At 29.4% G+C, this 27,147-nt stretch overlaps 2 protein-coding genes across 6 annotated transcripts in view; one reads left to right on the top strand and one right to left on the bottom strand.

Moving 5' to 3' along the window:
* Nucleotides 1–19,884, top strand: part of Wdr62 (WD repeat domain 62) — a 32,374-nt gene extending 12,490 nt beyond the window's left edge. The window contains exons 11-26 of one of the 5 annotated variants that reach the window (XM_083042388.1): nucleotides 55–265; nucleotides 809–1,058; nucleotides 1,154–1,607; nucleotides 1,806–1,874; nucleotides 2,227–2,334; nucleotides 2,615–2,784; nucleotides 2,868–3,155; nucleotides 3,431–3,563; nucleotides 3,649–3,745; nucleotides 7,762–7,896; nucleotides 10,711–10,850; nucleotides 10,934–11,141; nucleotides 11,221–11,347; nucleotides 13,380–13,573; nucleotides 13,814–13,834; nucleotides 15,034–19,884. In XM_083042388.1, the coding sequence (XP_082898514.1) occupies nucleotides 55–265; nucleotides 809–1,058; nucleotides 1,154–1,607; nucleotides 1,806–1,874; nucleotides 2,227–2,334; nucleotides 2,615–2,784; nucleotides 2,868–3,155; nucleotides 3,431–3,563; nucleotides 3,649–3,745; nucleotides 7,762–7,896; nucleotides 10,711–10,850; nucleotides 10,934–11,141; nucleotides 11,221–11,347; nucleotides 13,380–13,573; nucleotides 13,814–13,834; nucleotides 15,034–15,413 (2,985 nt within the window). In that variant the 3' untranslated portion in view covers nucleotides 15,414–19,884. Of the gene's footprint in view, nucleotides 1–54; nucleotides 266–808; nucleotides 1,059–1,153; nucleotides 1,608–1,805; nucleotides 1,875–2,226; nucleotides 2,335–2,614; nucleotides 2,785–2,867; nucleotides 3,156–3,430; nucleotides 3,564–3,648; nucleotides 5,993–7,761; nucleotides 7,897–10,710; nucleotides 10,851–10,933; nucleotides 11,142–11,220; nucleotides 11,348–11,591; nucleotides 12,010–13,379; nucleotides 13,574–13,813; nucleotides 13,835–15,033 lie in introns of those variants that run through there. The other 4 variants (XM_083042384.1, XM_083042386.1, XM_083042385.1 and 1 more) reach the window with 4 other exon arrangements.
* Nucleotides 19,819–26,884, bottom strand: Glys (glycogen [starch] synthase). The gene is made up of 12 exons (XM_083042395.1): nucleotides 26,759–26,884; nucleotides 25,851–26,016; nucleotides 25,091–25,275; nucleotides 24,268–24,464; nucleotides 23,309–23,501; nucleotides 22,962–23,224; nucleotides 22,671–22,881; nucleotides 22,453–22,589; nucleotides 22,238–22,370; nucleotides 21,104–21,490; nucleotides 20,809–21,015; nucleotides 19,819–20,230 (listed from the first exon to the last, which is right to left on the bottom strand). Exons 2-12 carry the CDS (start codon nucleotides 25,987–25,989, stop codon nucleotides 20,198–20,200), a joined length of 2,085 nt encoding a protein of 694 aa, XP_082898521.1. The 5' UTR covers nucleotides 25,990–26,016; nucleotides 26,759–26,884; the 3' UTR covers nucleotides 19,819–20,197.
* Nucleotides 26,885–27,147: the final 263 nt, after the last annotated feature.

The following is a 27,147-nucleotide window of genomic DNA, read 5'->3' as shown; positions in this document are numbered from 1 at the left end:
GTATTCGTCAGAAGAATATATTAATATGATTATCCTTTGTATTTTATTTTGCAGACACCAGGTGGAATGCCACAATTCGCAAGAGATCACAACGCTCAGGGGAAAACTACTCTGTACGACATGGAAGTCGATTCCGGGCAGAAGCACGTCTTAACCGCGTGTCAAGATAGAAATATTAGAGTTTACAATGTTACTACGGGGAAACACAATAAAACTTTTAAAGGCTCCGTCAGCGACGATGGTTCACTAATTAAAGTCGTGCTAGGTAAGATAGTTTATAATTCATCATATTGCTGCTCTATTACAATATTGAGATATCCTTTAACAGCAAGATCAATATAGTATTGAAGCAACAATTAAATTAATACTTATTAAATAAAAATACAGAGCCTTCATAATTTTAAAGGGATTCGAAAAGCGGAAAATTCTTAGAAAAGAATATGTATATAAAAAAATCTTATTATATTAATCTAATTTAAAGCTCTATTATAATATAATTATTTATTTTTTGAAATTATTTTTACATTAAGGAAAGTGAATTAAGAGTTTTTATTAAAATAATATAAATAACTTAAATTTTTCTCCAAATTTTGCTGTTAATCCATTTCCTTCCGTGATCTCCATTGATTTTAATTTATTTTTAGAAGTCGCATGTGTCACCTTTTTCTACGCCAACATAATTATTAAAAAAAAAACTAATTTGCAAGAAATTTGTTAAAGATATTTCATTCGTATTGAATTAGAGTAGCAATATTCACCTTGAATTGCCGGAGTGATGTACAAATGTTCCATTTAATCATATTTTCAGATGCGTCCGGTATTTACGTGGCTACCTCATGTACAGATAAAACACTTTGTGTATACGATTATTACAGCGGCGAGTGTATGGCCACTATGGTCGGTCATTCGGAATTGGTGACAGGTTTACGTTTCAGTCCTGACTGTCGACACCTCGTATCTGCGAGTGGCGACGGTTGTGTGTTCGTATGGCGCGTTCCACACGATATGGTTGTAACCATGCAAGCTCGTCTGGCTCAACAGGCGATGCGCGCCGGCAAGTGAGTAGTTCCCTTCTCTCCCTACTGTTTAACACTCTTATTGATTTATAGATGGAAGTTCACAACTTCGACTGTATTACTTGTATTCATTATAGGAGACCTCTTCAGGTCAACGTTGGTAATATCGAGGTGCAACTGGACAACAAGACTTTCGGATCACCTTCACCGGATTTCCTTGATCCCAATGCGAATCCGACGCCTCAAGGGATCGGCTTGGATTATAGATTTAGCGTGGGTCAATTGCCGCTATGGGCGAAGAAACAAATAAACACGAATGCTGATGATCAAGGCGCAGCGCTTGATCTGCACGTCAGGTCTCTCAATGTTGATTTACCTAAAGGGAGATGGGCACAGAGGGTTCAACAGACGGACGGTATCACGGTAAAGTCCGTCTACAACAGTGATGAAGTCATACCGTTTCCTCCGTCACGTGCTATTGATTCGGATGGCGGTGGCGGTGGTGTTGATTCGAAAGATAGCTCCATCGACAGCGGTACCGAGACAAAATACAGCAGCGAATATCGCCAAGAAACAGCAGTTAGTAAAAAGGTTAGTGTTATAAACTATACAGTTTAATTAAATGTGCAAATTAAATATTTGATTTTTTACGAGATTTTTCTTTTTATTAATCATATTCTCTATAATTATGTTTAATCGAAAACAATAATATAGATGCTAATTAAATAGATTATAGTATTGCTATTTTTTAATTTAGAAACAGGATATTAATTTTGATTGTGATTTTAGGGAGAGGAAGGAAACGTATTTCAGCCTTGTCCAGAAAGTTATAAAGAGATAGAACACGAAACAAAACAGGTATTAAGTAAATTCTGAACTATTTAATTAATAGAAAATGGGCTGTTAAGAGCCAGGCGCGACTAATCAATAATTAATTTGTTGATTAATTCTGTACATGTGCGTTTCGAAATTCGCTAATCGCATCTGGCTTTTAAATAGCCCACATTTCCAATTAGTTAAATATTTAATGTCTTAGATTTTGCATGTGTTATCGTTTTTTAATTTGCATCGATAGCAGATCTTTTACTTATCAATTATTTCTTTTTGCTTTTGTCGTTTTAATCACTTCCTTTTTTTAAATTTATGTTGCTCTTTAATTTCATCATCATATTTGTATTTTGTTAAATATATTTTATTTCGATCGGTATAGATAATCGATGATAAGATAACAATAAGAAACACTATGACGGAATTAACACGTCAGTCAAGGAGTCGTCATCACACCGACGATAGCAGTCTTGGCAGCTTTAAATTTGAGGTATAACGTCTTAAAAGTATAAAGCATTCTTAAAAATTATTCAGAAATAACTTTCTATACAAAATGATTTATAAAACCGCTTCTTTTAACAAAATGCACCATATATTGTGTAAATAACATTTCTGCTGATATGATTTTAATTGACATTATTATTTTATGCTTATAACTTATGCGTATCTGTATTTTTAATTGTTAATTTTTATTTATTGTCTATCATTAATAACGGATCGTTGTTAATTCGTCGATATTCTTATAAAAAAAGAAATATCGTGTCATTCAGGATCATGAGAGCACTGAACATGATGGGGACGTTGAAGATTATTCCGAAGGGGAAAATGGAACGACTGGTTCTGAGAAATCACATCACAGATTAATATATTATCCTCCATCGGAAGATATTATATCAAATCAGTTCACTGTTAACGCGATAGACGTTGAAGAGCTTCGAAGGTTCGTTCATTAACATATTCTTCTTAGAATAATATTATAAGTATCTTATAAAATAATTCAAAGCGCATTTTTTGAATGCACAGATCGCAAAGGCGACAAAAAAGATTAAAGAACGCGGAAAATAGGACGAGTGAATTGACCGCGTCCGGAAGTCAGGATGAGTCTGACTCGGAAGGCGGTGCGTCGACCCCTAGCGCCGAGAGAAATCCACTATCCATATTGTCCGAGGCTAGTTCAGAAGGTTTCGATCAGCTCGCTAAACAGAATCATAGGGAGAAATACTTGAAGAATGCCTTCGAGTCGCTCAGCGGAGCGGAGGAGCCTCTAAATCGTGTGAAAACGACGAGTATCAGTTCCCAATTTCACGGAAGGTAAAGTTAATTTTTTCTTAAACTGTCGATAAAAAATTTAAGAAAAACGGAGCCTCTCAATGACTTTGACATATCCCAGGTAGCAAGCGTACGTCATTTTGACGTCGAATGACGTCATTTCGACATTTAATGACGTCAGTTTGCTACTTGGGATGTTGTCAAGATCACTCTGTCCTGAGTATCTTTGAAAAAATTTTAAACGTCGCTCATCGTTTATTAAAAAGTTATTAGATATAGTATAGTTACTAATTATCGATTGAACTGAGTTATTGCAGACTTAGTGAAGGCAGCACTACGATACGTAATGCAATGATAGTTAATGCAACCAAGCGAGGCGATGTCGACGTGGTAAAGAAACGGGAAGAGTTGCAAAGGAGGATAGAAGAAACTAGGAAGAAATTGCAGAGTGTAAGTGACAATTTCTATTGCATAAGGAAGAAAGAGAAATGTAGCACGAGAGATTTTCGATGAAACTCGATTATTATTTGTACAGGTCGGCTATAGATCGTCATTGAAATCCAGCCAAAGCATATCCGACTTGAGCAGCCATATACAAGCATCGAAGCATCATCGTTCGAGGCTCAGCACAGGTAACAGATTCGGTCAAAAAAACCAGTTTTCAAAACCGACTAACTCCTGCAAACCTATGCTAACTCCAAAATCCACATTAAAACCCCAACAACTCACTACTAACAAGGTTCAAGGTATGGGGAATGCATTATCTAAACTAGAGGTACCAAATGAAAACTTCTTGTCGAAAAGTCAGACTATGTCTTATATCAATGAGAAAATGAAACCAAGTCTTAGTCGTCCGTTGACATTGACGTTAAAGAAAACTGAAAAGTATAAGTTGTCCTTGAATAAGGCTAATCAATCTTTGCCCGAATCTCCCGTATGCGAGGAATTGAAATTGCTGAAGGAGCAGTGTAAGAATACTGTAACTCGGTTCGCAAGATTCGCTCAGAAGAGAAGATCCTGCAGCTACTTTATCGGCCTGGACGAGGATATGGAGAACGTCGCAAAATCCGTCGAAAGTTTACCGGCTATGAACGAGCGTAACGTGGAAAATCTCAAGGAAACTATGGAGAACGATGCCGAGGAAAACGGCAATTTCAGCGACGATTCCTTGGAGGGGGACTTTAAGAATCCACCTCGACGTTGCGTCAGCGACTATCAGATAAACGTTCACATGAACGATTATAGGAATTATCAAAACTTCCAAAGAAGAATCTCGACCGGCTCTCAGGAAAGTATACTCTCGGACGCCTCTATCGAGTCATTCTCCAAGGAAAGTGCCGAGATCGATTATAATCACTACGATCACGATAGACACTCGAGCGCGAGCTTCTTCTTGTCTCAGCGCAAGATGCAGGGCGGCAGAAGTCAGGAGAGTATATTGACCGACGAATCGGACTATCAGATGTTTCCGTTGCGCGAGAACAACGCGGTTCATCAAAGCACAGAGAGTGTGTTGACCGACGATTCCGATTCTCAAGTGAAGTCCGCGCCTTTGGAAATGTTATTCGACTCGCATTACAAACGGAAGAGGCAAAACTCAGAAACCTATAGCGGAAACCCCGAAAATGACGCTGTAAGAGCCGCCGAGATTGCTCGAAGCTCTGTCGACGAGGATGCGTCGCATAGAACGGTATTCAGATCCAAATCCTTGCAAGACACCAGAATCAGCAGAACGAAGAACGATATAAGTTTCATGGAGAATAAAGCGTCGTCGCCGGAAACTCGCATCTACTACGAATTTAATTTCGACGACGAACGGAAGAGGAGCGTCGACACGGCGATGTACGGCACGTTAGAAACGATTTCGCGTAACGATAGCTTGAAAGTGCCCGAAGCGATGAAACCGGAGTCGACGATGAATAATTTCGTCGCCCATAAACCGCCGAAGCCCAAGAGAAATCTGCCTCGTACTCAGAGTATGCGCAACAGAATTAAACCAAACTGGAAATGCATCGATGCAACGCAGCCCTTGCTCTCTTCATCGAAAAGCTCCGATTTCGATACTTATATATCCCCCTCCATGAACTCGTCTTATTCGGAATACCGAGTTACCCAAAGCAACTCGGAAATTAAACGAGATCCGATTAATGCGGAGGCGATGGAGATGCAAGTTTTGCAATCTCCGAAGGAATCTGACAACGATAAGGACGCAAGCAGACACAAGTTTTACAGCTTGCAAGCTCATCGCGCCGACAACAACGTTATGTTGCAGGATAAACTCATTTGCGACTCTTCGCGTTTAATGAAGAGTCTAGGAAAAATTCATCACGATACGAGCGTGTCTTCCGCTAAGGAACGAAGCTGCTTCGAGAATGAAATTCCAACGAAAGACACGGAAACTTACGATTCATTAGAATGCGGTGGAGCGAATTTACAAGCTGCCGATAAACAAATTAGCAATCTTGACGCGAGCATGGATGTCAGAATAACTCGCGCCATCGAGGGTACCGTGAAGTTACTTTCGAAAGAGTTCGAAAACTTGGTGAGACAGAAACAGTACTTTATGAAAGAGAAATGTTCAAGATCGTCGACGCAACGTCAGAATAGAAGCGAGAACTTTGCCAAGTTGAAGGCCGAACGAGAGAATAAATTTTGCCTCAATAAGCGCGTTATACATTCATGTGGCGAGGACTGCGATTGCGTGTCGGCGATGGACAGATCGTTGATGGAAAGCGGCTCCTCCACGTCCGCTTCGAGTTGTACTAATTCGCCAAAGAGAATGTGGCCGCCCGCGTCGCGATGTCAGAGTCACATGAAGTGGACGAAAACTTTGCCGACGATCAATCAAGCGATACTTCCCATGAAACATCCTTACGCAGGTACTGAGCAAATAGAGAGAGTGCTTGCGTACATTTTTACATGTTATTAAATATTACAGTTAATTTATATATATATATATATATAAAAATCGATGAATGTCGTGATTATAAAGTGCACAAGTAAATCGCATCAGTATTATTATATTTTACAAAACAGTTAAATCTATTTTATATATATATGAATATATATAATTATATATTATATATATATATATATATATAATTATATATATAAATAATTTTATTTATATTTATTTTATATTATATATTATATAAAATAAATAAATAATTATATATATAAATAAATATAATTATATATATAAAACACATAATTATTTTTAAGAACAAGTATGTAATTTGCAACTAGTAGCTACATATTTTTTCTTAAAAACAATTATGTCTCTTTTTTACACCAACTGATTCCTCTCATTTTGTGCATAAAAATATTGAAGTAAGATAATCAAAAAATGAATATTGTATAGTTTGTGTACAATTGTGTCAAATTAAAGTAGAAAATATTTCATAAACCATTTCATTTTTTGATTATCCTACTCTTATAACTTTTTATGCCGAATATTGCGAGGAATCGATTTTATAGAAAAATTAGGACGATTAAGAAAAATTCGGTCAACTTTGAAAAATAATCTTAATTAAAATTTAATATTAACAACTTCTTGTTCCCTCTTGAAATCTTTTGTATGAAAAATTTTCTTGTTAAAAAAGAAGCCATAGTTTAAGAGATATTCGACTGTATTAATGTATATATATATATATAATGTATTAATATATTATTAATATATTATTAATATATAATTAATATATTAATATATATAAAATGAAACATTCTGTATATATATACATATATAACAGATATTTCTCTCTTGATTTCTCTAATGATATGTAGATAATAATGACGCTGATGCAATTTAAAATTTATTTTCTTATTGCTTACAAACAATTTATAGCCAATTTTATTTCAAGGCGACAGCAACTTACTTTTCAGTTGAAATGCTTTTAGTCGTCATGATATAATCTCATTGTTATATTGTTATTATTTTCATTTGGCACGAAATGCAACCGCATGCTTTTCTCATTCAATGTAATATTATCCTTCTCTTTCTCCTTTGTCATTATTCCTATCCTCTATTTATTTACTATCAATTTTTATTTTATATTTCTTCACATTTGTGCAAGAAATTCAATGTTAAATAGCAATATCTGTCTCGTATTAATTCAAGAAAATTTGCAAAATTAGAATTAGGCTTTAAACTTCAGCGTTTTAATAGAAAATATATTTTACATATATTATTCGTTTTTACATTATTATATATTTAGCTATCAATGAAAGCAAGTGATTTTTATATCGCATTTGTTTAAGAACTTAAAAGGTGAGCTTAATATTTTCTAAAAAAAAAAAAAAAAAAAATATCCTGCTTAAAAAATCACAGAAAAAATAAATTTATGCTACAGATAGTCATGATATAATATAATTTCAGAGATGTGATGATCCTATTCTCTCACTAATTGATAGTTGGATGTTACAAATTTAGCAAGCACTTGGCAAGATCATTTTAAATAAGATACGATTATATAAAATTAAATAAATAGATAACACTTTTCTGTATCAGCAGAAATAATAGTTTAGCATGTAAAATTTGAAAATTTCTATTTCTATCATTTTTTATCGATTTTTTAAGCAGGGAATTTTAAGCATTACTTTATACAAACAGTAGCTATTAGTGCATGTGTATTATGCACGTTGTTAACAGTTGGCAGTAATGGGACAGGAATTTCAACAAAAGTTATTGATAGCGAAGAAGAAAGGGGTGGTATGAGACGTACCTGTTCGCTGAGTGATCTTTCCATCAACCCTTCAAATAAGTTACTGCATGGTCCTGTGCAAGGTACCTTTTATCATTTTGTATTTTGAATTTTGATGTGCTTCTATACTATGAGTATTATTGTACATAAGTTCGATAAGTTATATGTATATTGCCATTAGCAAATTTAAATATTAAATTAAATGTTAAAATATTTTATCATATATATAATAATTATATAGACAGGATATTCAAAAATGCTCGGACTTAATTTAAATGACATGTTTCTACGCTCAAGTGGAGACAAAAATTTTAAGGCTCCTAGTACCTTGTCGACCATGTCGGAATCGTGACGTCAGAGGCGAGAAAACACATGCCAAAAATTTTTAGATGCCATTTCTAAATAAAAACATATTTGCATAAAATAACACTTAAGATCTCTTTAATACACTTCTAAAAAACGCCGAAAACTATTCTTTTCCCTTTATAATCAATCAACAGCTGTAAAATATAATATTATGAGGCCCAGTCCGTCTGGTCTTTGCACATGCGCAGTCATTCCGCACGTCAAAGTCTGATATCTCGATCATTTTACGATTGTTGATTGACTGTCAAGGGAAAAGAATAGTTTTCGGCGATTTTTAGAAGTGTATTAAAGAGATCTTAAGTGTTATTTTATGCAAATATGTTTTTAGTTAGAAATGGCATCTAAGAAATCTCAACGTGTTATTTCTCGCCTCTGACGTCACGATTCCAATATGGCCGCGGTGAGCACCCAGGAGCCTTAATATCTAAAACAAAAACAGAATTAAAAATAACACAATTATAATTACTGAGAATGTCGTTCTATATATATTGAAGGTGTCCCAAAACTACCGAATATTCTTTATTTAACAGATTTTTGATCAATTTAAAGATTTTTCCTCTATAAAAATCTTGAGGGAGATAGTTTTTTACAAATTTCCATTTTTTGTCATTATACAGAATGTCACATCTAAATATCTTGTTTTTAATGATTCGAAAAAATGTCAGAGAAAAACAATATTTGTTTAGAGGAGGCAAATATTTGGAATATTTTGAATTTTTTTTTTTTTAATTTTAAGATTATTGATATTTTTTTAAACGAGATTACATGTTTTTATCATCTCATTATAATAGCTATCAATCCAGTCACCTATGATACGATTTTTATGTAACTTTGAGTAGGAAAAATCTTGAAATTTATGTGAGTAGATAAATGATGAAATAACTACATATAATAGAGAGATTAATATTTTATTAAATACTCAAAATGTCCATTAATTATAGAAATGCCTCTTTAAACTTGTAACAATTATGCTTTCAATGTCCTGGCTCTTTGCGTCAGTTTCTGACTCGACTGTTCTTTTAAAATTCTGTAGATTTTTTTTGCTTACAATTAGCTGCAACTAACGCCTGATTTTCAGATTGTTCGCGGTTTTATATCTAACTTCCTCCATTAACAATCTCTCTGTTAACAATTAGTTAGACAATTTGTTGTCGTGCATTCGTGAATTTCTACGCTGTTATAAAATTATTATAACTCGTCATGAGTTCGTGACATCTCTTCATCAAGAGTCTTTAATTTATATACTAAATCTGACACCTTTGTGATATGTATAACTGTGCTATCTACAGGCTTTTTAGTTATTTGAAAGCACCTTCATTGCAGTAAGTGTATCGCTGTATCTGATAATTGCTCATAGATATTATGCAGATTATCTTATACTTTCAGCATTTGCATAATTCATGATATGCAGAATTTGTGTATCTTCCACTCCAGTTGCTATTATTTGTTTCATATCTTTTTAAATCATTACACATATTCAACAATGCACGCTTCAACAATTATAAAGACTATAGAAAAAATATCTTGCTATCTAATATGATGGACTAATACATACATTTGAAGTTTGTTAGGCACGTAATATCTACTTAACATATAATATTTTATTTCGATTAATTTGCAAATTAAATTTTAAAATAATATTTTATAAAAATTAAAATAATAATATGTTTTAAATAATATATTATAATACTTAAAACTCGATTATTATTTTTGACAGATATCAGTTGATTTCTGTCAAAAAATATTAATCGCAGGTAAGGTATTATAACATATTTCTATTTTAATTTTTATAACATATTATTTTAAAATTTATTAGTTAGCAAATTTTTACTTTATTAATATTTTTTGACAGAAATCAGCTGATTAAAGCGTTAATTTGCTAATTAAATTTCAAAATAAAAAAATGTTATAGAAATGAAAATAATAATGTTGTAAATAATATGTTATAATACTAATATTTTATGACAGAAATCAGCTGCTAACTGTTAAAAATATTAATCGAATTAAAAGAATTATAATATATTATTTAAAACATATTATTATTTTAATTTTTAAAACATTATTTTTTTAATTAGCAAATTAACGCTTTGATCAGCTGATTTCTGTCAAAAATTATTAATAAATATATATGTATATATGTGTATATATTATATTTTAGACAAGGGTCCTGAAATGTCTTTCCGAATGTTGATGAACTTCTTTCCTATAGGATTAAAAGTCTGAAAAAAATTCAGAATTATCAAACGAATTAAGAGTTGACATAAATTCAGCATTTGAATGAAATTGTATCAATTCTCTTGGATTAGAAGCACTTTTTTTATTAAAATAATAATAATAATAAAAGAACTTTTTGATAGAAAACACATTTATTCTTTTAGATATTGCAAATTTCTCTCGGAGATATTTTTTCGTATCTTCAGAAACAACAAAGATATTGAGTTCGTAATAAATATCTTATGCACGTGTCATGTGCATATTAAAATAATATATAAATTACATCCGAGATTTCTTTTTCTAATTAGTGATAACAGTTTCAGGAAAATTAGGAAGTAAAAACATAAGTACGACGTCAAGAACAGGTTCTGGAAATGCCAATCCTAGCAGTCAATCCAAACATGCTTCAGGAAAATCATATATAATAAGGAGTAGCAGCGTTGGTGTTTTAAACCAAGTAAGTTTTATAACATACGCGAGAAAAAAAGGCACAGAAAAAAAATTAAATGTGCACTAAATAAAAATTGTAATAATTTATAGAGCGATTCAGAATCAGACGCCGGTGTGTCAGGGGGAGGAAATAATAGAGGATGGAATATTCAATCCAGCAGCAGCAGAATGAGCGGTTTAATGAGGCCAACGATTAGTTCTCAAAACAAAATCAATCATCCAAATAAATCAAACTCTTCTGGTAGCAATGCTTCGTCAATTTTAAGAAGACGCGGAATGCAAGGAGCTTTCTCAACTAGTACTTAAATTTCTATTTTTCGTAAAAAAAAAAATTAAAACTAATATTGCTGTTTATTTAAAAAACAATTGTTTTGCAGTTAATCTAAGTCAAGTAGGAAATCAAGAAGACTCGAGTTCGGAAGATACCTCTTCGAATGGAAATGGAGGAAAACCGGCATTACCACCAAGACCTAGAAGTATCAGTATTGATCATTCTTCTGCTAGGTAAGGATTTAATGACTTCAATAATTCTTAATTTTTCTTACCGTGAAGTTTCAACAAAAATATAAAATATTAGTGATTAAGGATGTATGGGAGACATCTAAAAATGGTACAAAATTCATAAAAATTATATAGATCGTTTCCACTTTGATACTAAAGCTACTGTTAAAATTTGACTTTAATTCATCAACTCAATTAAAAATTATTGCAATTTAAATTTCCGCTAATTTTACATATAATCTTTTAGGATCCTCTTAAGGCTCCTGGGTGCTCACCGCGGCCATATTGGATTGTGACGTCAGAGGCGAGAAAGCACACGCTGAAAATTCTTAGATGCCATTTTTTAATGAAAAGATATTTCGATTAAACAGCACTTCAGATGGGTTTAGCACACTCTTAAAAACCCCCGAAAACTATCCTTTTCCCTTTATAATCAATCAACATCTGTAAAATGATCGAGATATCAGACTTTGACATGCGGAATGACTGCGCATGTGCAAAGACCAGACGGACTGGGCTTCATAATATTACATTTTACAGCTGTTGATTGATTATAAAGGGGAAAGGATAGTTTTCGGGGTTTTTTAAGAGTGTGCTAAAGCCATCTGAAGTGCTGTTTCATCGAAATATGTTTTTATTTTGAAATGGCATCTAAGAAATTTTAGCGTGTGTTTTCTCGCCTCTGACGTCACGATTTCGACATGGTCGGCAAAGAGCCAGGAGCCTTAAACATACATACATACAACATCCAGTAAGCAAATATGCCAATAATAATAATTAACAACAAATTTTACTAAGAAATTGTTAACAAATTAGTATTAATTATGTTTGCATTAGGTTTGTAATCTAGCAAAGCCTACTCACAGAATCTGATGTTAGATTAAAAATAGAAACCGAATAGGATCTGTAACTTCTAGCCATTTATATAAATAATTTATATAAATAATATATTAGAATAATATAACGTAATTTGATATTTATGGAAGCTCTTATTATTTGAAATAATTTAATTTTTAATTTATAAAACTCGGATATAATTTATATTGGAATTAAACTCTTATTTTGTGCTTTAAATATATAGTAAACAGAATATTCTACTTATTCTACCGATTCTAATCAATTTAATCTCATGGCTCTTAGGCTTGAATCAGATATAATCAGAAATTATTAAACTGATAGAAGCAATTACATTTTTTAAATCTTATCTTATATCATGATCTTTTAATATTATGATCATGTTAGCAAATCCTACTCGATTTCTGCTACCAATCGATAATAATTTTATCGTATCAAATTTGTAATCTTTCTGATGACAATAATTTGTAGCAAGCATTTTGGCAAGATTTATTCCAACAGACTTGGCTTACTGTGTGTGTGTGTGTGTGTGTGTGTGTGTGTGTGTGTGTGTGTGTGTGTGTATACATATACATACATATATGCAGTGTTATTCTTAGTTGGATGATTTTAAAATTAGCTAGATAAAGACGAGATGAAAATATGTAAATTCATCTTAGATAAGATGAAGATGAATTTAAATATATCTAGATAAAAGATAAAATTATATGATGATTCATCTAGATAACTTCCAGATAATATTATTTTTAAGACCGCTTATGTAAAAACATTTATAAAAAAAATGTAAATTATAAAAGAGAGATATAAAAATATATTTATATACTTTTATATATTTAAATTTTTATCGTTTACTGCTTAAGTTCTACTACTTAAGTATTTTTATGTGCTATGACTCTGAACTAAATTATCTGAACATTCGTCTAGATAATTTAGTAAAGATAAGATTTTTTTCATCTTAAATGCAGATATAGATAATACATATATTTTTATTATCTATATAAAGCTAAGATGATGTCAAAATTTCATCTAGATGATCATCTATATAATTTTATTTAGATAACAGCAAACACTGCATATATGTAAAATTAGAAGTTTATATTGAAAACATTGAACTATACATTAGCAATTATATAATAACAATATATTAGCAATTATAAAATATTCTCTATCTTGATACTAGTTTAAGTTTACCCAGCACAACAATGAGAAGGTCTGGCTCGACAATTATTATAACAAATGGTCGAAGTGGTGCTAATGTGATCGAACAAAATGGAAGCAAGATATCCGCGACAAATAGAAATCAGCTGGAGCCTAGTCCACACGAGTTACCAGTCAAAGATACGGATCGTACTATTGATGTAGCTAGTGCCGAATGTGAGTATCCTAAAATTCATTATTATACATAAACGTACAGTAATCAATCATCTCTTCATCGTCACGCAAAAGTGTGAAAACATGCAAGATTGCAGGAACCATAATATCAGAAAGTAGTTTTTTTTCCACAATTTGATATTTATATGGCTGCAGATTTGACGAATAATAATTGGTATTTGGTTCTCCTTTAATTAATAGGATACCATATACCGATATCTAATATCACTTTTATTCTTGCAGTAGGCATGGATAAATCATTAGGTAATCTAAAGATGTCTATTAAAAATGATGTCACGCGAATATAATTTCACTCTATCCAAAATTTGTAAGTGATCATGCTATGATAGGAAAATTGTCAACTTCATAATAGCCCAGATAGCTAAATCTGCGAAGCTCACGTATTGTAAATTATGCATTACATAACATTACATACGTATTATGTTGGCAGCAGCCGAACACCGTCTGCCATTTCAGTTAGTGTCAGCAGAAATGCAGAAAATGAGTCATTCCAGCGTCATAATATGCTACGAAAAATGTAATCTTGACAATATGAATCATCGGATCCTGCTCTCAACATAATGACAATAAAATATGTTATATTACATGTTACATTAATGAATAGGAAATTACAACTAACCGGTAGTTTACATAAATATCGTGTTCTGGGGATTAATTGTTGAGCTGAAAAATGTGCGAATACTTCTATAGATACAATGCTTCTGTCACAGATAGATATACTCCTGTTTATTTATTTAGAAGTAAATGCAATATATATATATTATCTGTAATATTTAATTCTCTTGTTTATATAAAATGTAATGATATATTTATTGAGTCATTTTCTCTAAATGAAATTAACATTAGTAAAAGAGTGATGGTTTCTTCTTCTTCTTCTTGTAAACAATCAGAGCCTGACGATAATAATCCATGATAAAAAATATATAATACAATTCTTATAAAAAAATGTTTCCATTTAAAGACTCAAGTCATCTTTAAATCCGAAAAAAAATTTCGTTTCTTCCATTTTATATATTTCTCTTAAAACCATGAAATTTTAATTTAACTCATTTTTCTTTAAATAATAACATTGATATAAATTAGGATGATAATTTCAAATATTCCCCATCTGTATATAAATTTATACATTTTATATTTGTATAGTTTTGATTATTACACACCATAGGAAATCTCCTAGATAGAGATCATTCAAAAATTCACGATAATATTTCTTCGAATCATCAATAGACCTTTTAATAAATTTGTTATTAGAAGATTATCTGACTCTCGGATATATTAGTTATAAAATATAATAGCATGATCTCATACGGATTTTAGGAGCAATGTAATCTGCCCGCTTGCATGATATCATTTATACATTTACACTTATTATCATATGTATATATATTCTTTGTCCTGTCAAATTTATAATATATACCTAATATCGATGTGCATTTTCGCAGTGTCCACACAATTGTGCAACACGATCGCGGACGAGCTCATGCGAACTGCGGACAATGTTGTGCAACTGTACAAACGTTTGACGATAAACAACGATGATGACCCCTCTGCGGAAGCCATCGATAAGGACACGATGCTACGAGGATTAGAATCGTCCGTTAACGAGACCATGCGTACTTTGAGATTGGTCATCGCCGGGAATGAGAATCACAACGACGAAACCAGCAAGAGTGTCATCGCCAACGAGGCGACCGCCAAGTTTCAAGAATTACTCGCAGGTCAGGATCAGGGCAAGATAGTTAATATGATGCAGCAGTATTCCGAAATACTTTTGACCATGATGCAACAGCGGATGGGAGAAACTCAATCAAGTCATACATAAAATCCGTCCATTGATAAGAGGAATACGAATCATTTTCATATTTAATATGTATTGGCATATCAGAGATGCAAAGGATGTGTCTCGTAATAGTCTCTTTTTCAACATTGTATGCTTGATAATTCTCTAACTTTTTGATTAAAAAATTTAAATATGTTTGAAAAATGAAAAAAAAATTCGATCTCGCATAAATGCTTATCATATATATGCTTATCATAATTGCATGAAAATTTCATTGCTGGTCGGTTGTACTCGCTTTTGTAATTAATTCGTTGTTAAATTTGATAAAATTAATTAATACTCAATGTATGCAATAGTATAGCATAAAATTTGTTGTCATCGTTTTTATGTATGATAGGAGAATATGAATCATTATTTTCAACTACTATCGATATTGCAATTAGTCTAATAATCTATATTTGCTTAGCGAAGTCATAACATAAAAATTGAGTAAATATAAACAATAACTGGATTATATTTCACTGTTAAATATAGAACTGATCATGACTCATTCATAGTATCTTGAGGTCATATGCCATGAAATGCCAATTAACTAAAGACTAATAGAATAGGTTTTAAATACATGTATGTCTGTATGCGCATGCGCGCTTTTACGTGTGTGTGTGTGTGTCGAAAAGATTTGTATGATAACATCATAATTAATGTTAATGTTCTTATGTAACCAAAGGTTGTATGTATTAATTAATAATGTAATATTAGTTGAAAAGGAGGAATATCCATCCTTTCTTCATTATTAAAGCTTTGCAAAATATCGTAATAAAAGGTACGCAGCATAAACTTGCCAGTAAATAAAATAAAAGCATCTAATTATAATTATTGCATTAACGAATCAAGCTTCTCAAGTCGATGATAAAAATTACCTCAATAAGTGACTATTTCAGAATCAATGAAGTATACTTTAATGGAATTTAAAACTTTTAACGCATAAATGAAATTATTTTATTTAAGATTATATTTATTGACTAACAAGGGACGTATCACAATTGTTCTGAAAACGATTTGATTTTCCTTGAAATGTATTGTTAAACACAAAAATCTAAGAGAAACGTACTTTTATATGTATTTATGTACTGCTTTTGATATTTGAGGGGTAAAATAATTACTCGAAACTAACGCTTATATTTGATTCTGAGCAATTATCGAAACGATTAGATAAGAAATATAAAAAAAATGTCTCAAATTTTTATGATTCTGTATGTAATATATAATTGTGTATTTAAAAAATTTTTCAAAATCTAATATTATTCGAAATACTCCCTCTTCTCTTATTTTTATACATATTATTTTTATGAAATTTAAACTTTTTTGGCATAAGATTCTTTGTGTTCTTAAAAAAATCTAAATTTCACAAAAATAATAATGGAAATAAGGATATTTTGAAAAGTATTAAATTTTTGGAAAAAATCTAAATACACAGTAAAGTACATAAAAAAGTAAGTTTTGTCTAAAAACTTTTTTTTTATATATCTCACCATTTCGATTTTAATTACTTAGAATTAAATATAAACGTTAGCTTTGAAAGGTTGTTTCCTCTTAAATATTAAAATGAGTACATATAAAAAATATAATTAGCAAGTTCGATGATCCTACATCACCCTAGTGGATATTAAAGGATTCTATATATGAAATATCTAAATGCAATGGTATAATATATAAATACTTTAATGATGAAAGAATTTATGTATATTTTGCTAAATAATGCTAATAATATATCATTACTTTATTCTTTAAAATGTTTATATTATCTTTTTATATTTAAATGACTTTACGTATATATGTTTAAAAAATTACTTTAAATAATAAAAAAGGAGCCAAGTCCACATGTCTGTCTAGAAAATTATTGTTATACAAAAAAACTGTTTTTTGAATGTACATTTTATTCCACCAAAAATAATTGTACAAATAAGTACTTTGTTATATTAATTGTAATTATTTAATATAATATCTGAAGATTATATAAGTACATAATTTTCTGTGCCGATCTTTTTTAATTAATTTCTCGTTAATTATTGCGAACATCGCAAAACGATAAAGGACTTCCCTTCGGTTTAACTTGCTTTGCTTGCACACGAGAGATGATTATTAAAGCGTATTATTACTGGACACTCTGTATATATGTATAGCAGCGTCAAGTTTTATGTTACATTAAATGTTTTATTTACTCTTAATTACTTTGTATTATCTTTATACTTTGAGAAATTCTTTATCTGAAAATATCTTGTTATGTGTTTATGTGATTTATAATTATGCTTCTTTAGAGGGGACAAAAGGGTTTATTAAAATATATATATATTAGTAAAGTACATAATCGTATTATACGATTTTAGATATAATAATTTTAATACAATATTAAAACATGATGTAATAAAAACTCAGATTTTATAGATTGTATATAATTTTTATTCTTAATTGGCGATTTTTTATACCATTATTTTTGTAGGCAGATTTAAGCAATATATATAATGTATACATTGAAGCAAATGCTTTTTTGTATAACAGTTTTCTAGATAGACATGGACTTGGCTTGTTTTTAATTTAAAAGAAAAGATATTTTTTAAAAGTATATCACGTTTTCTTAGTTTTATATATAAAATATTGAATTTATATACGTATATGTGTGTATGTGTATTGTATTAATATAATCAGTATTATACAGTATAACATATTTTCAAAACATCTTTATCAAAAATTTCAAGAAGAGTCAAATCGATCCAATTATATATATTGTACATAAATGTTCCTTTAGAAAAAAATATTATATTATTATTATATTAAATATTGTATTTTTCGATCTTATGAGTGCAGATTGAATTTGCTATTAGATTCTTTTTAAAAACATATTTCAAGGAGCGTCAACTCGATTCCGGATAATATTGTGATATATACATATGTCCTTTGTAAGTCATATATATAACTTTCATGTGATAATATTAAATAAACTTCTTAAAGAATAAAGCATTGAATGAGAAAATCATAATTGCTACATATAATAATTATATATTATATCATAGAAATTAAACTACCTATGCATATTTTTTCATATAAACATATTTAAAAAACAAGACAAGCTTCTGCAGTTTTTATAAAATTATCGATTTTAATTCAACTATTTTATGCTCAATTAACAAATATATCGAAGTAATAAAAATACATTATAACTATATAATGATTATAAAATTTTTACGCTTTATATCTTTCATTTTAATGTGTCCTATTTATTCTTTCTTAATGTTCTTTGTAAAATTTTCGTATTTAATACATAATGTGAGCGCCATTTAGATTAAAATAATGCCACATACAATAGTATTTATCATGCTTGTGTATTAATTTATTTCTTGCAGAAATATTAATTTTCATTTATCTGAATTACATTTCTAACACAATGTTCGTGAATATTTTTAATCAATGATAAGTTATTATAAAATGAAACTATATATCGATGAGAATTTTTTCTTATTCATATGTAATATCACTCAATTCACGAAACAAAGTCTTAGTATAGAATTACTTAATTCATTAATATACTACATATAATTAACATTAGAAATTACAACATTTTGTACTTAATGTCAATATTTTTAACATAGTTTATTATTAGTATAGAAAAATATGAGCGGATGAATTAAATAATATACAGACTAATATAGAATCTCATTGCGAATATGATAATTAACTAGCTCAATGAGAAAAAGTCATTCCAAATTATCACTCTTATTGTTATGATTATTGTTATAATTAAACACACATATTTTCAAATTATGCAGAATTTTATGATATACTTTGTATATTATTGCATTTATTATAATAAGCTATAAAGTTATTATTATGTAATGTATGTAAATATTTATTTAAAATTTACATATAGATAAATTTGATCTGATAAATGCAAATGTATTCTATAATTTTGTCGTACAGGAAGTAGTTTGGCCATTTTATATATATATATATATATATATATATATATATATATATTATTTTGTATATTATGTTAATAATTGATACAAAGTAAAATTTCTAATTATTATTCAACTATCTTTTATTTATTATAGCATAGTTTCTGTTATTAATTATATTTTTACAATAACATACTATTGTAATACTATTTCTTATTATGTGAATAACAGGGCGAGTAATATTATAAGGAATAACTCAAACTTTATAGATAGAAACTTTTATTTAATTACCAATTCTAATAAAAGTATAATCTACATAACAGAAATATATTCTATTCATTGCGTAATTATGTATATATAAGATTCATTGGCTGTATAACTCCTATAAATATAAACACAACATATAAACGTGCACGTCTGAAATATGATGCAATGCGCGAAACATACATATATAATCTTCTCTTTTATTCAAATTTTTGATTATATTAGTATATTAAATTATCGATATATTATTAATTATTTGAATACACTAACACACCATATATGATCAAAAAATTTGATCAATCAAATGGATAAATCATGCCATTACAAAATATAAAGCTCTAATAAAAAGTAATATAATATTATTGCTCGTAATAATCATAATTGTGAACCATTACTATTATTGCTGCATGTATCTTTATTCTTAAGTATTCTATTTTGTTTTGCACGGCAGTGACAGATGCAGCAATTAAGTCATTTGAAATTTGAATACAGATATATACATTTTATGGAGGAATCACAATTGTTTTGGCACTGTATTCCATGTATTATCTTGAATCTTATGGTACATTGTTACTTTAGGTCCTTATTTTGTATTATCTATTTTCGTATTTATCTTCCACTTGATTGCCGCAATTCTTCTAACTATAATATACATAAATACGATATAATATTATGAAATGATTTGAATCCAAAGGACCCGCACAAAATACATAGGATTTTGGCTTTCAGTGGAATTGACTGAATTTTTGATATGTTGTAGTTTAAGACATTCTGATCAAAAGATGTAACTATCCTCAAAGCTAAATAATGGATAGTTACTGAGTTACAACCAGTCAAACAACTCGCAAAGTCCTAATTTTTCGTGTTTGACTGGCTGTAAATCAGTAACCATCTATTATTTAGCTTTGAGCTTATTACATTTTTTGTTCAGCAAGTCATAAGTTACAACATGTGAGAAAATCAGCTGATTTTACTGGGATTCAATTTCATTTAGAATTTTATACAAGTTCAAAAATCCCGTACTAATCATAAAATTGAATCTTATCATGAAATTGAAACTGTCCATTATTTAGCTTTGAGGCTATTACATTTTTTGATCAGAATGCCTTAAACTACAACATATAAAAAATTCAGCCAATTCCACTGAAAGCCAAAATCCTATGTATTTTGTGCGGGGGGTCCTTTTTGTATATATATAATATTATACTTGAGCTACTTACTTCTTTCTCATCATCAACCTCATCCTCATCCTCATCATCTGAACCATGTATAGAAGCAGCCGGTGTCGTGTGCCGTGAAGATAATGGAGATGGCGGTTCGCTAAGTGGCCTGGGATAATTAAATCGACCGATTCCACCCTCCGCATATTCCGATGCCAATTCCGGATATACAGTAGTCAACGCTTTTATTCTCGCTTGACGATAATACTGTGGAAAAGTACATAGAAGATAATATAAGAGAAAAGAAAAAAAATTAAAAATGAATATGGAGATCTCTATATATTCGCATCCTTACAATTCCAAGGTTTCGCCAATCGAGGAGATCGCTAAGACGTTCTGTACGGTTTCTCTGAATAATACGTTGACGACGACTAAGTCGCGCAAAGTCAAACATATACCGAGCAAGCTGCTGTACGGTCCCTTCCAAACTGATGTAACGTCTATCGACTATGTAAATACCATAACTCATTGGATCTGCTATATGTTCCTGCATAAAGCATCCGAATCCCGATAAATTAGTAGTAATACTAGGAATACCCATAACCGTGCATTCAGCCGGTGTATATCCCCATGGTTCGTAATATGAGGGGAAAACGCCCAAGTGACATCCTCTGACAAATTCTTCATAATCGAGACCGAACAGCGGATTTGTCGAAGACAGAAACTCCGGATGAAATACCATCTGTAAACGATATATATTATTTAATTAAATAATTTTTTTAAATTAAATATTAAATAATTTTTTTTAATTATTAAATAATTTTTTTAAATTAAATTATTTAATTTAAAAAAAAGAGAACTAGATTAGCATGTATTATTTATTAAAATAAATAACACATGCTAATCTAGTTCCCTTTTAGAAACACTTGTATACAAAGAATAAAAGATAGTATTTAGGATTAAAGTATTTAGGAACAAAACCAACAAACTTTGCCAGCATGTTTTGGAAGATCATTCTAAACGAAACAAAAAATGTTCTTATATTCCTGTATATTATATATATACAGGGTGTTAAAAAATTAGACCGACAAATTTTTAAGGGAAATGGAAGACTTCAAAATTTTTTGTTAATACAATTTTTCTCTACGACGATTTTAGTTTTATACTACATAGTATAAAATAGGAGTTTGTGACTTAAACAATAAACAAACATATAAGTCGGAAAATTAAATTGTATTTTAATCTTGAATCAAAACACGGAACAAATATATAAAAGTAATTCACTCTTTTTACAGTAAATGCTCAAAGAGTCATCCATTAACTTTAATATAAAGGTGATAAACTGAAAAGTCACAAATCACATCTCATATCATGTAGTATAAAACTAAACGTTGCAGAGAAAATTAATATTAACAAAAAATGTTTATTTTGAAGTCTTCTTTCTCCCTTTAAAGTTTGTCGGTCTAATTTTTTAACACCCTGTATATACCTTAACGCGATCATTGACGGTATTGAAGAGATTACATCTTCTAACAGCGTTTAACACTGGATCATTATAATCATCGACAACATTATGTGTCGTAATGGGTGGTAGTCCATTCCTTTGAAGAGCATACAGACATCTACAATAAAAATCATTAAATTAAGACTCGCTGCAAAATGTTGTTTTGATAATTATAATTATATGTCATATTGATAACGAACCGTTTTATTTTAATAGTATCCTCTTTTTGCAACAAGTCTTGAGCATCAGGCATACGACCAGACAGGCATAATTCATACATCCGTTTTCCTATTTTCTGCTGTATATCACTGATAGTGTCTCGTAAAGATTTAGTTACCTGACGATAGTAATTTAAGACGATATTAATGAATAGCTTGTCAATTATTATTATTTTTAAAAAATAATAATATTAACTAACAGCATGACCACGAAGAGATTCAACGTTAAAGTTATTGGTTTTTGCAGGAAAGATGAGGAAAGCAACAACTGTTAAATCGGGTCTAGATGTTTTTAAATAATGATTTAATCTTGCTAGAGCTTCTATGAAAATATCAGCGCCTTTGTTTCCGAATTCGTATCGGCCAGCGATGAAAAAATATAACGTTTTGTCTAAATCAAAATCGTAATGTCTGCAAAAACATATATAAATCACAAATATAGTATAAATAGATCTCTCAGAGAAGATATCACATGTATAAAAAATACAGACCCATAAAAATGACCTCGTACAAATTCATGTATTTTTTCTTTACTAATAGCATGTAAATTCTGAAATTCGTGCAACGCTGCAAATTTCTTTACATTCAATCCATTTGGCGTGATAATATCAGGTTTGCGTTTGAGCAAATGTTCGGCTTCGAAACCAGTGATATCCGAAACAGTTGTAAATACATGTGCTAGATGTGAAGCTGCACGTTCCATACAATATCTATGATATATTTGACGCTTCCCTGCTTCTTCATCAACACTGAACTATAAAAAGCATACAACGACATATTATCTGTCATTATTATGTGTATATGTGCATACATGTGCATATGTGTTTCAATTCTTTACCTTATCTAAATTGTTATAAAAATCCGTCTTTCCTGCACAAAGATATCTACCCAAAAGTGTAGCATGAGTGGTGAATACCGTAGCTACATCCACATGTCTTGTTCTCAAAGCGATTAATCCAACACCTGCTTGCCATTCGTGACAATGCATGACTATTTTTGGCGAAACACTTGAATAGCTTTCAGCTGCTTTCCTATCATTTCATTATAAAATTATATATAGTAATTAGTAAATTACATATGCAATATAATACATAAGGGTCATTCCATTTTGAATCATCGAAGGAGAGTTACTGCATGATTTTTAATTTTAATAATTTTGTACGTACTTGTAGCATATATTTCTTAGAACATAAAAATTTAAAAAAATTTTTTTCTCTTTGTTATTAATAATTTTTTATGCATCACAGCACAATAAAATATCAATTTTTCACACTTTTTAAAATGTCTATAGCTTATTATAATAAAGAATAGAAAGTTATGCATCTCATTTTAAAACTTGAAAGTTGGAATTTCAAGCACGTATAATTTTTTTGATAAAAATTGCTTAATGTGTAGTAAATAGTAAGTGCATAACTCTCAAAATCGCGATTATATTTTTTCCAAAATTAGATAATTTTTTCATTAGAAGACAAGAATACTTGTGAAAAAATATCAACCTTTTTCAGTCCCTTTATAATGAACAAATTGCACAAATTTTGAAAAAATTATAAAATTTATCAACTTTAAGATTAAAAATTTTAATTGTGAGATTGATTTTAATAATCTAAAAAATTAGTATACATAGCACTTTTGGTATACATATATTAGATTAATAAAGTGTTTTTTTAAAATTATTTTTTAAACTTTTTTAAACTAAAAAATCATGCAGCAACCAATTAATTAATTTTTTGTTGATTTAAAATAGAGAATGACCTATAAGCTATATATAATTGTAAAAGTAATAGTATTGTATTTTACCTAAATTCGATAATAAATTGACAAACTAAATATCCGAGAATCACGGCATCATTAGCTTCAATATCGAGATGAGGTATTCCAAGATTGCAAGTATTCCATAATTCTTGTTTATATTCGTCTAGTTTCCAGGCGGCACTTCCGATATCAAATAAAATTATTTGAGGATTTCCATCCACCAACCATGTTCCTGTTACAACCTCAATAATAATTTGTATTTTAAAAAATATTCTGAGTTGTAAAATTATTATTATGCATTAAAATGATGAAAGTAAATAAACATATACAAAAAGACATCAACAAGTTTAATATATATTGTAATGGAAAATTGAATTTTTATTTAAGTCATAGGAAAATAATTAATAATAATACTAATTAATAATAATTATGTAGAAAAAATAAAAATATATATTTGAAAATACAATGATGTATTTACGTTTTTCTGTGATATAGTACAATCTAGTGATATTACATAATCTTTAAAGTGATAGTAGTATATCTTTAAAGATTATAGTATAATCTTTATTTCTGAGTAATAGAAGATAAGCATGAAATGCTGATGTAAATGTCATTTGAGAAAAAATGTTATATATGTTGCTGAATTAATTTGTTATATTCATTAGATCCATCATATAAGGCAAATATACCAACTCTTTTTATTCTTACAATTAATATGTATATGATAAACAATATAATCTACTGAAAATATCATTGATAAACATTTATAATCTCTTAAATGACTGATGGTTCAGAATTGACAATAATTATGTGTTTGCGCATATGTACATTAAGTTTATAACTTAAGAAATTTATAATTAAAACTTACTTTATATCCTTGATCACGTAAAACTTGTACTGCTTGTTGTAAAGGATTGTGAGAAGGAAAGTCAGCTTCTTCAATTTCAGTACGTGCTGAATATTCCTTATATGGACCAATAAGACAATATTGATCACCCATTTCTTCAGTTGAAACATAAGCTTTAGATCTTATTACAGTGTAAATACCACCAACTGAAAAAGAGTTTATAGAATTTGTAAGATAAACAAATATATAGTTACAAAAATATATATAATGTGATGATCCGAGGATATAAATCAAACTAACAAGAAAGAATTCTTTGATAAATAGATAATACCCAAATAATATAAATTTGACTAAATTTTAATGGTAAATTTAGAAAAGAAAACTGCATAAAAAAGTTTTTAATTCTAAAATTAATAATGTAATTTAAAAAAAACGTTGCTTTCATCAAAACATGTTCCTGATTTTAATCGACTTCTTAATATATTAAAACTTCTTTGCTGCTTCTTTTATTCTTTTTTTTTATTAAGAAAATATTGTATATGCCATTATTCAATAATGTTCTGTATTTTTGAATTATTCTAAAATTTTTGTTTGATGAGGCTTTAAATAAAAACTTTGACACAATTCAACATTGAATTGCTTAGATACACAGTTTCAAGCGATGAATATAATTTAATTACACAATAAAAGTTACCTAATTAAATAAAAACTAATTTTTGTAATTTTCACTGTTTTGCAATACAAAATTGATTCGATGATTGATAAATGAGATATATCATACCTTTATTAGCAGCTTCCCAAGCAACTTCAAAATTCCATCGATTTTCATGTTGGGCTGAGTAACCACGATCCATGAATTCAAACAAATCATTGGTACTATCTACACGATAAAATCTTCTGGAAGCACGTTCTCTTGACATTTTGTTGATTATTCTCTATCTTGTTAACTGTAATACACATTTATTTAGTTTGCATATATTTAATAAAATTGAAATATATATATAAAATTATAAAAGATAACATATAAAATTTTAAAAGTATAATATATATAATCAATATATCTAAAGTATAATTTTTAAATTACATTTAGAATTACATAAAAAATATATAATTTAAGTATTTTTTAAATTAAAATCTTTAAGTAAGAAAATACATATTTTAAAAAATTCATTAATAAATTAAATAAAATATAACTTTTAATCATATTGAAATAGAAAATAACTTCTTTAGTATTGGATTCAAATATTTTAATTAATAAATAACAAAAAGACAATTTTAGAGTAACGTCATTTCCTAATTGCATAATCTAATTATATTTATTTATTTATTTATTTTTTTTTAGATTATGTATTCAAAAGCGCAGATTGTGGGTGATTATTGATACCACGAGAGAGAATTTGTGATAATCAATAATTATTATTTATTATATATTATATAAAATTTTGTACGCGCTTATTTCTGTGAAAATGCAGGTCTCTCTTTTCTCCCCGACGAGTTTATCTACTGTTTCGAATAAAATATTATATAACGCACGAATTGCAATCGCGAAGACTAATAAAACAAAAATGTCGCAAAATACCATACTCGAAGGTCAACGACAAGTATACCATTGTTTGACAAGTATTTTAGTTTCATAAGTGGATGGAAGAAAAATATAAATGACTACTTGAAAAATATTACTTGACTTACCGTTTATAATATCTTTCAATAAAGAAAATGGATAGAACTGGTAAACTTTAAGACTAACTATACTTATTGCCGGCCAGAGAACACAGTCCCACGGTCAGGTCAGGTTCAAACGAAGGTCATCGCGAACTATGTGAAAGTCAAGAAGATGTTCCTACACATTCATTGAATTCACGAAGCTAAGACCCTGCTCACAATACAAAAAAAATTAGGCCCTGCACGCAATAGAGAAAATATTAGGAATAAACATTAAATATTAATATATAATATAATATATATTATATTAATATATAATATACATTACATATTATATTAATATATAATATACATATTACATATTATATAATATATAATATAATATATATTATATATTAATATATAATATGTAATAT

The sequence above is a fragment of the Prenolepis imparis genome, unplaced genomic scaffold (genome assembly GCF_030444845.1).
Source record: "Prenolepis imparis isolate NDT839.2.m4 unplaced genomic scaffold, iyPreImpa1.0 SCAF_7, whole genome shotgun sequence".
Lineage (NCBI taxonomy): Eukaryota > Metazoa > Arthropoda > Insecta > Hymenoptera > Formicidae > Prenolepis > Prenolepis imparis.
The sequence above is the reverse complement of the archived record's forward strand: the minus strand, read 5'-3'. Positions and strand labels throughout refer to the sequence as shown.

Excerpts from the sequence above, each read along its gene's own strand:
- Glys (XM_083042395.1), bottom strand. The coding sequence starts at position 25,989 with ATGTCAAGAGAACGTGCTTCCAGAAGATTTTATCGTGTAGATAGTACC. Across the intron at positions 22,882-22,961 it reads GTACGAGGTCATTTTTATGG|ACATTACGATTTTGATTTAG; the intron begins GTCTGTATTTTT and ends ATGTTTTTGCAG. Across the intron at positions 22,371-22,452 it reads GATACTATTAAAATAAAACG|ATGTCTGTATGCTCTTCAAA; the intron begins GTTCGTTATCAA and ends TTTTTATTGTAG.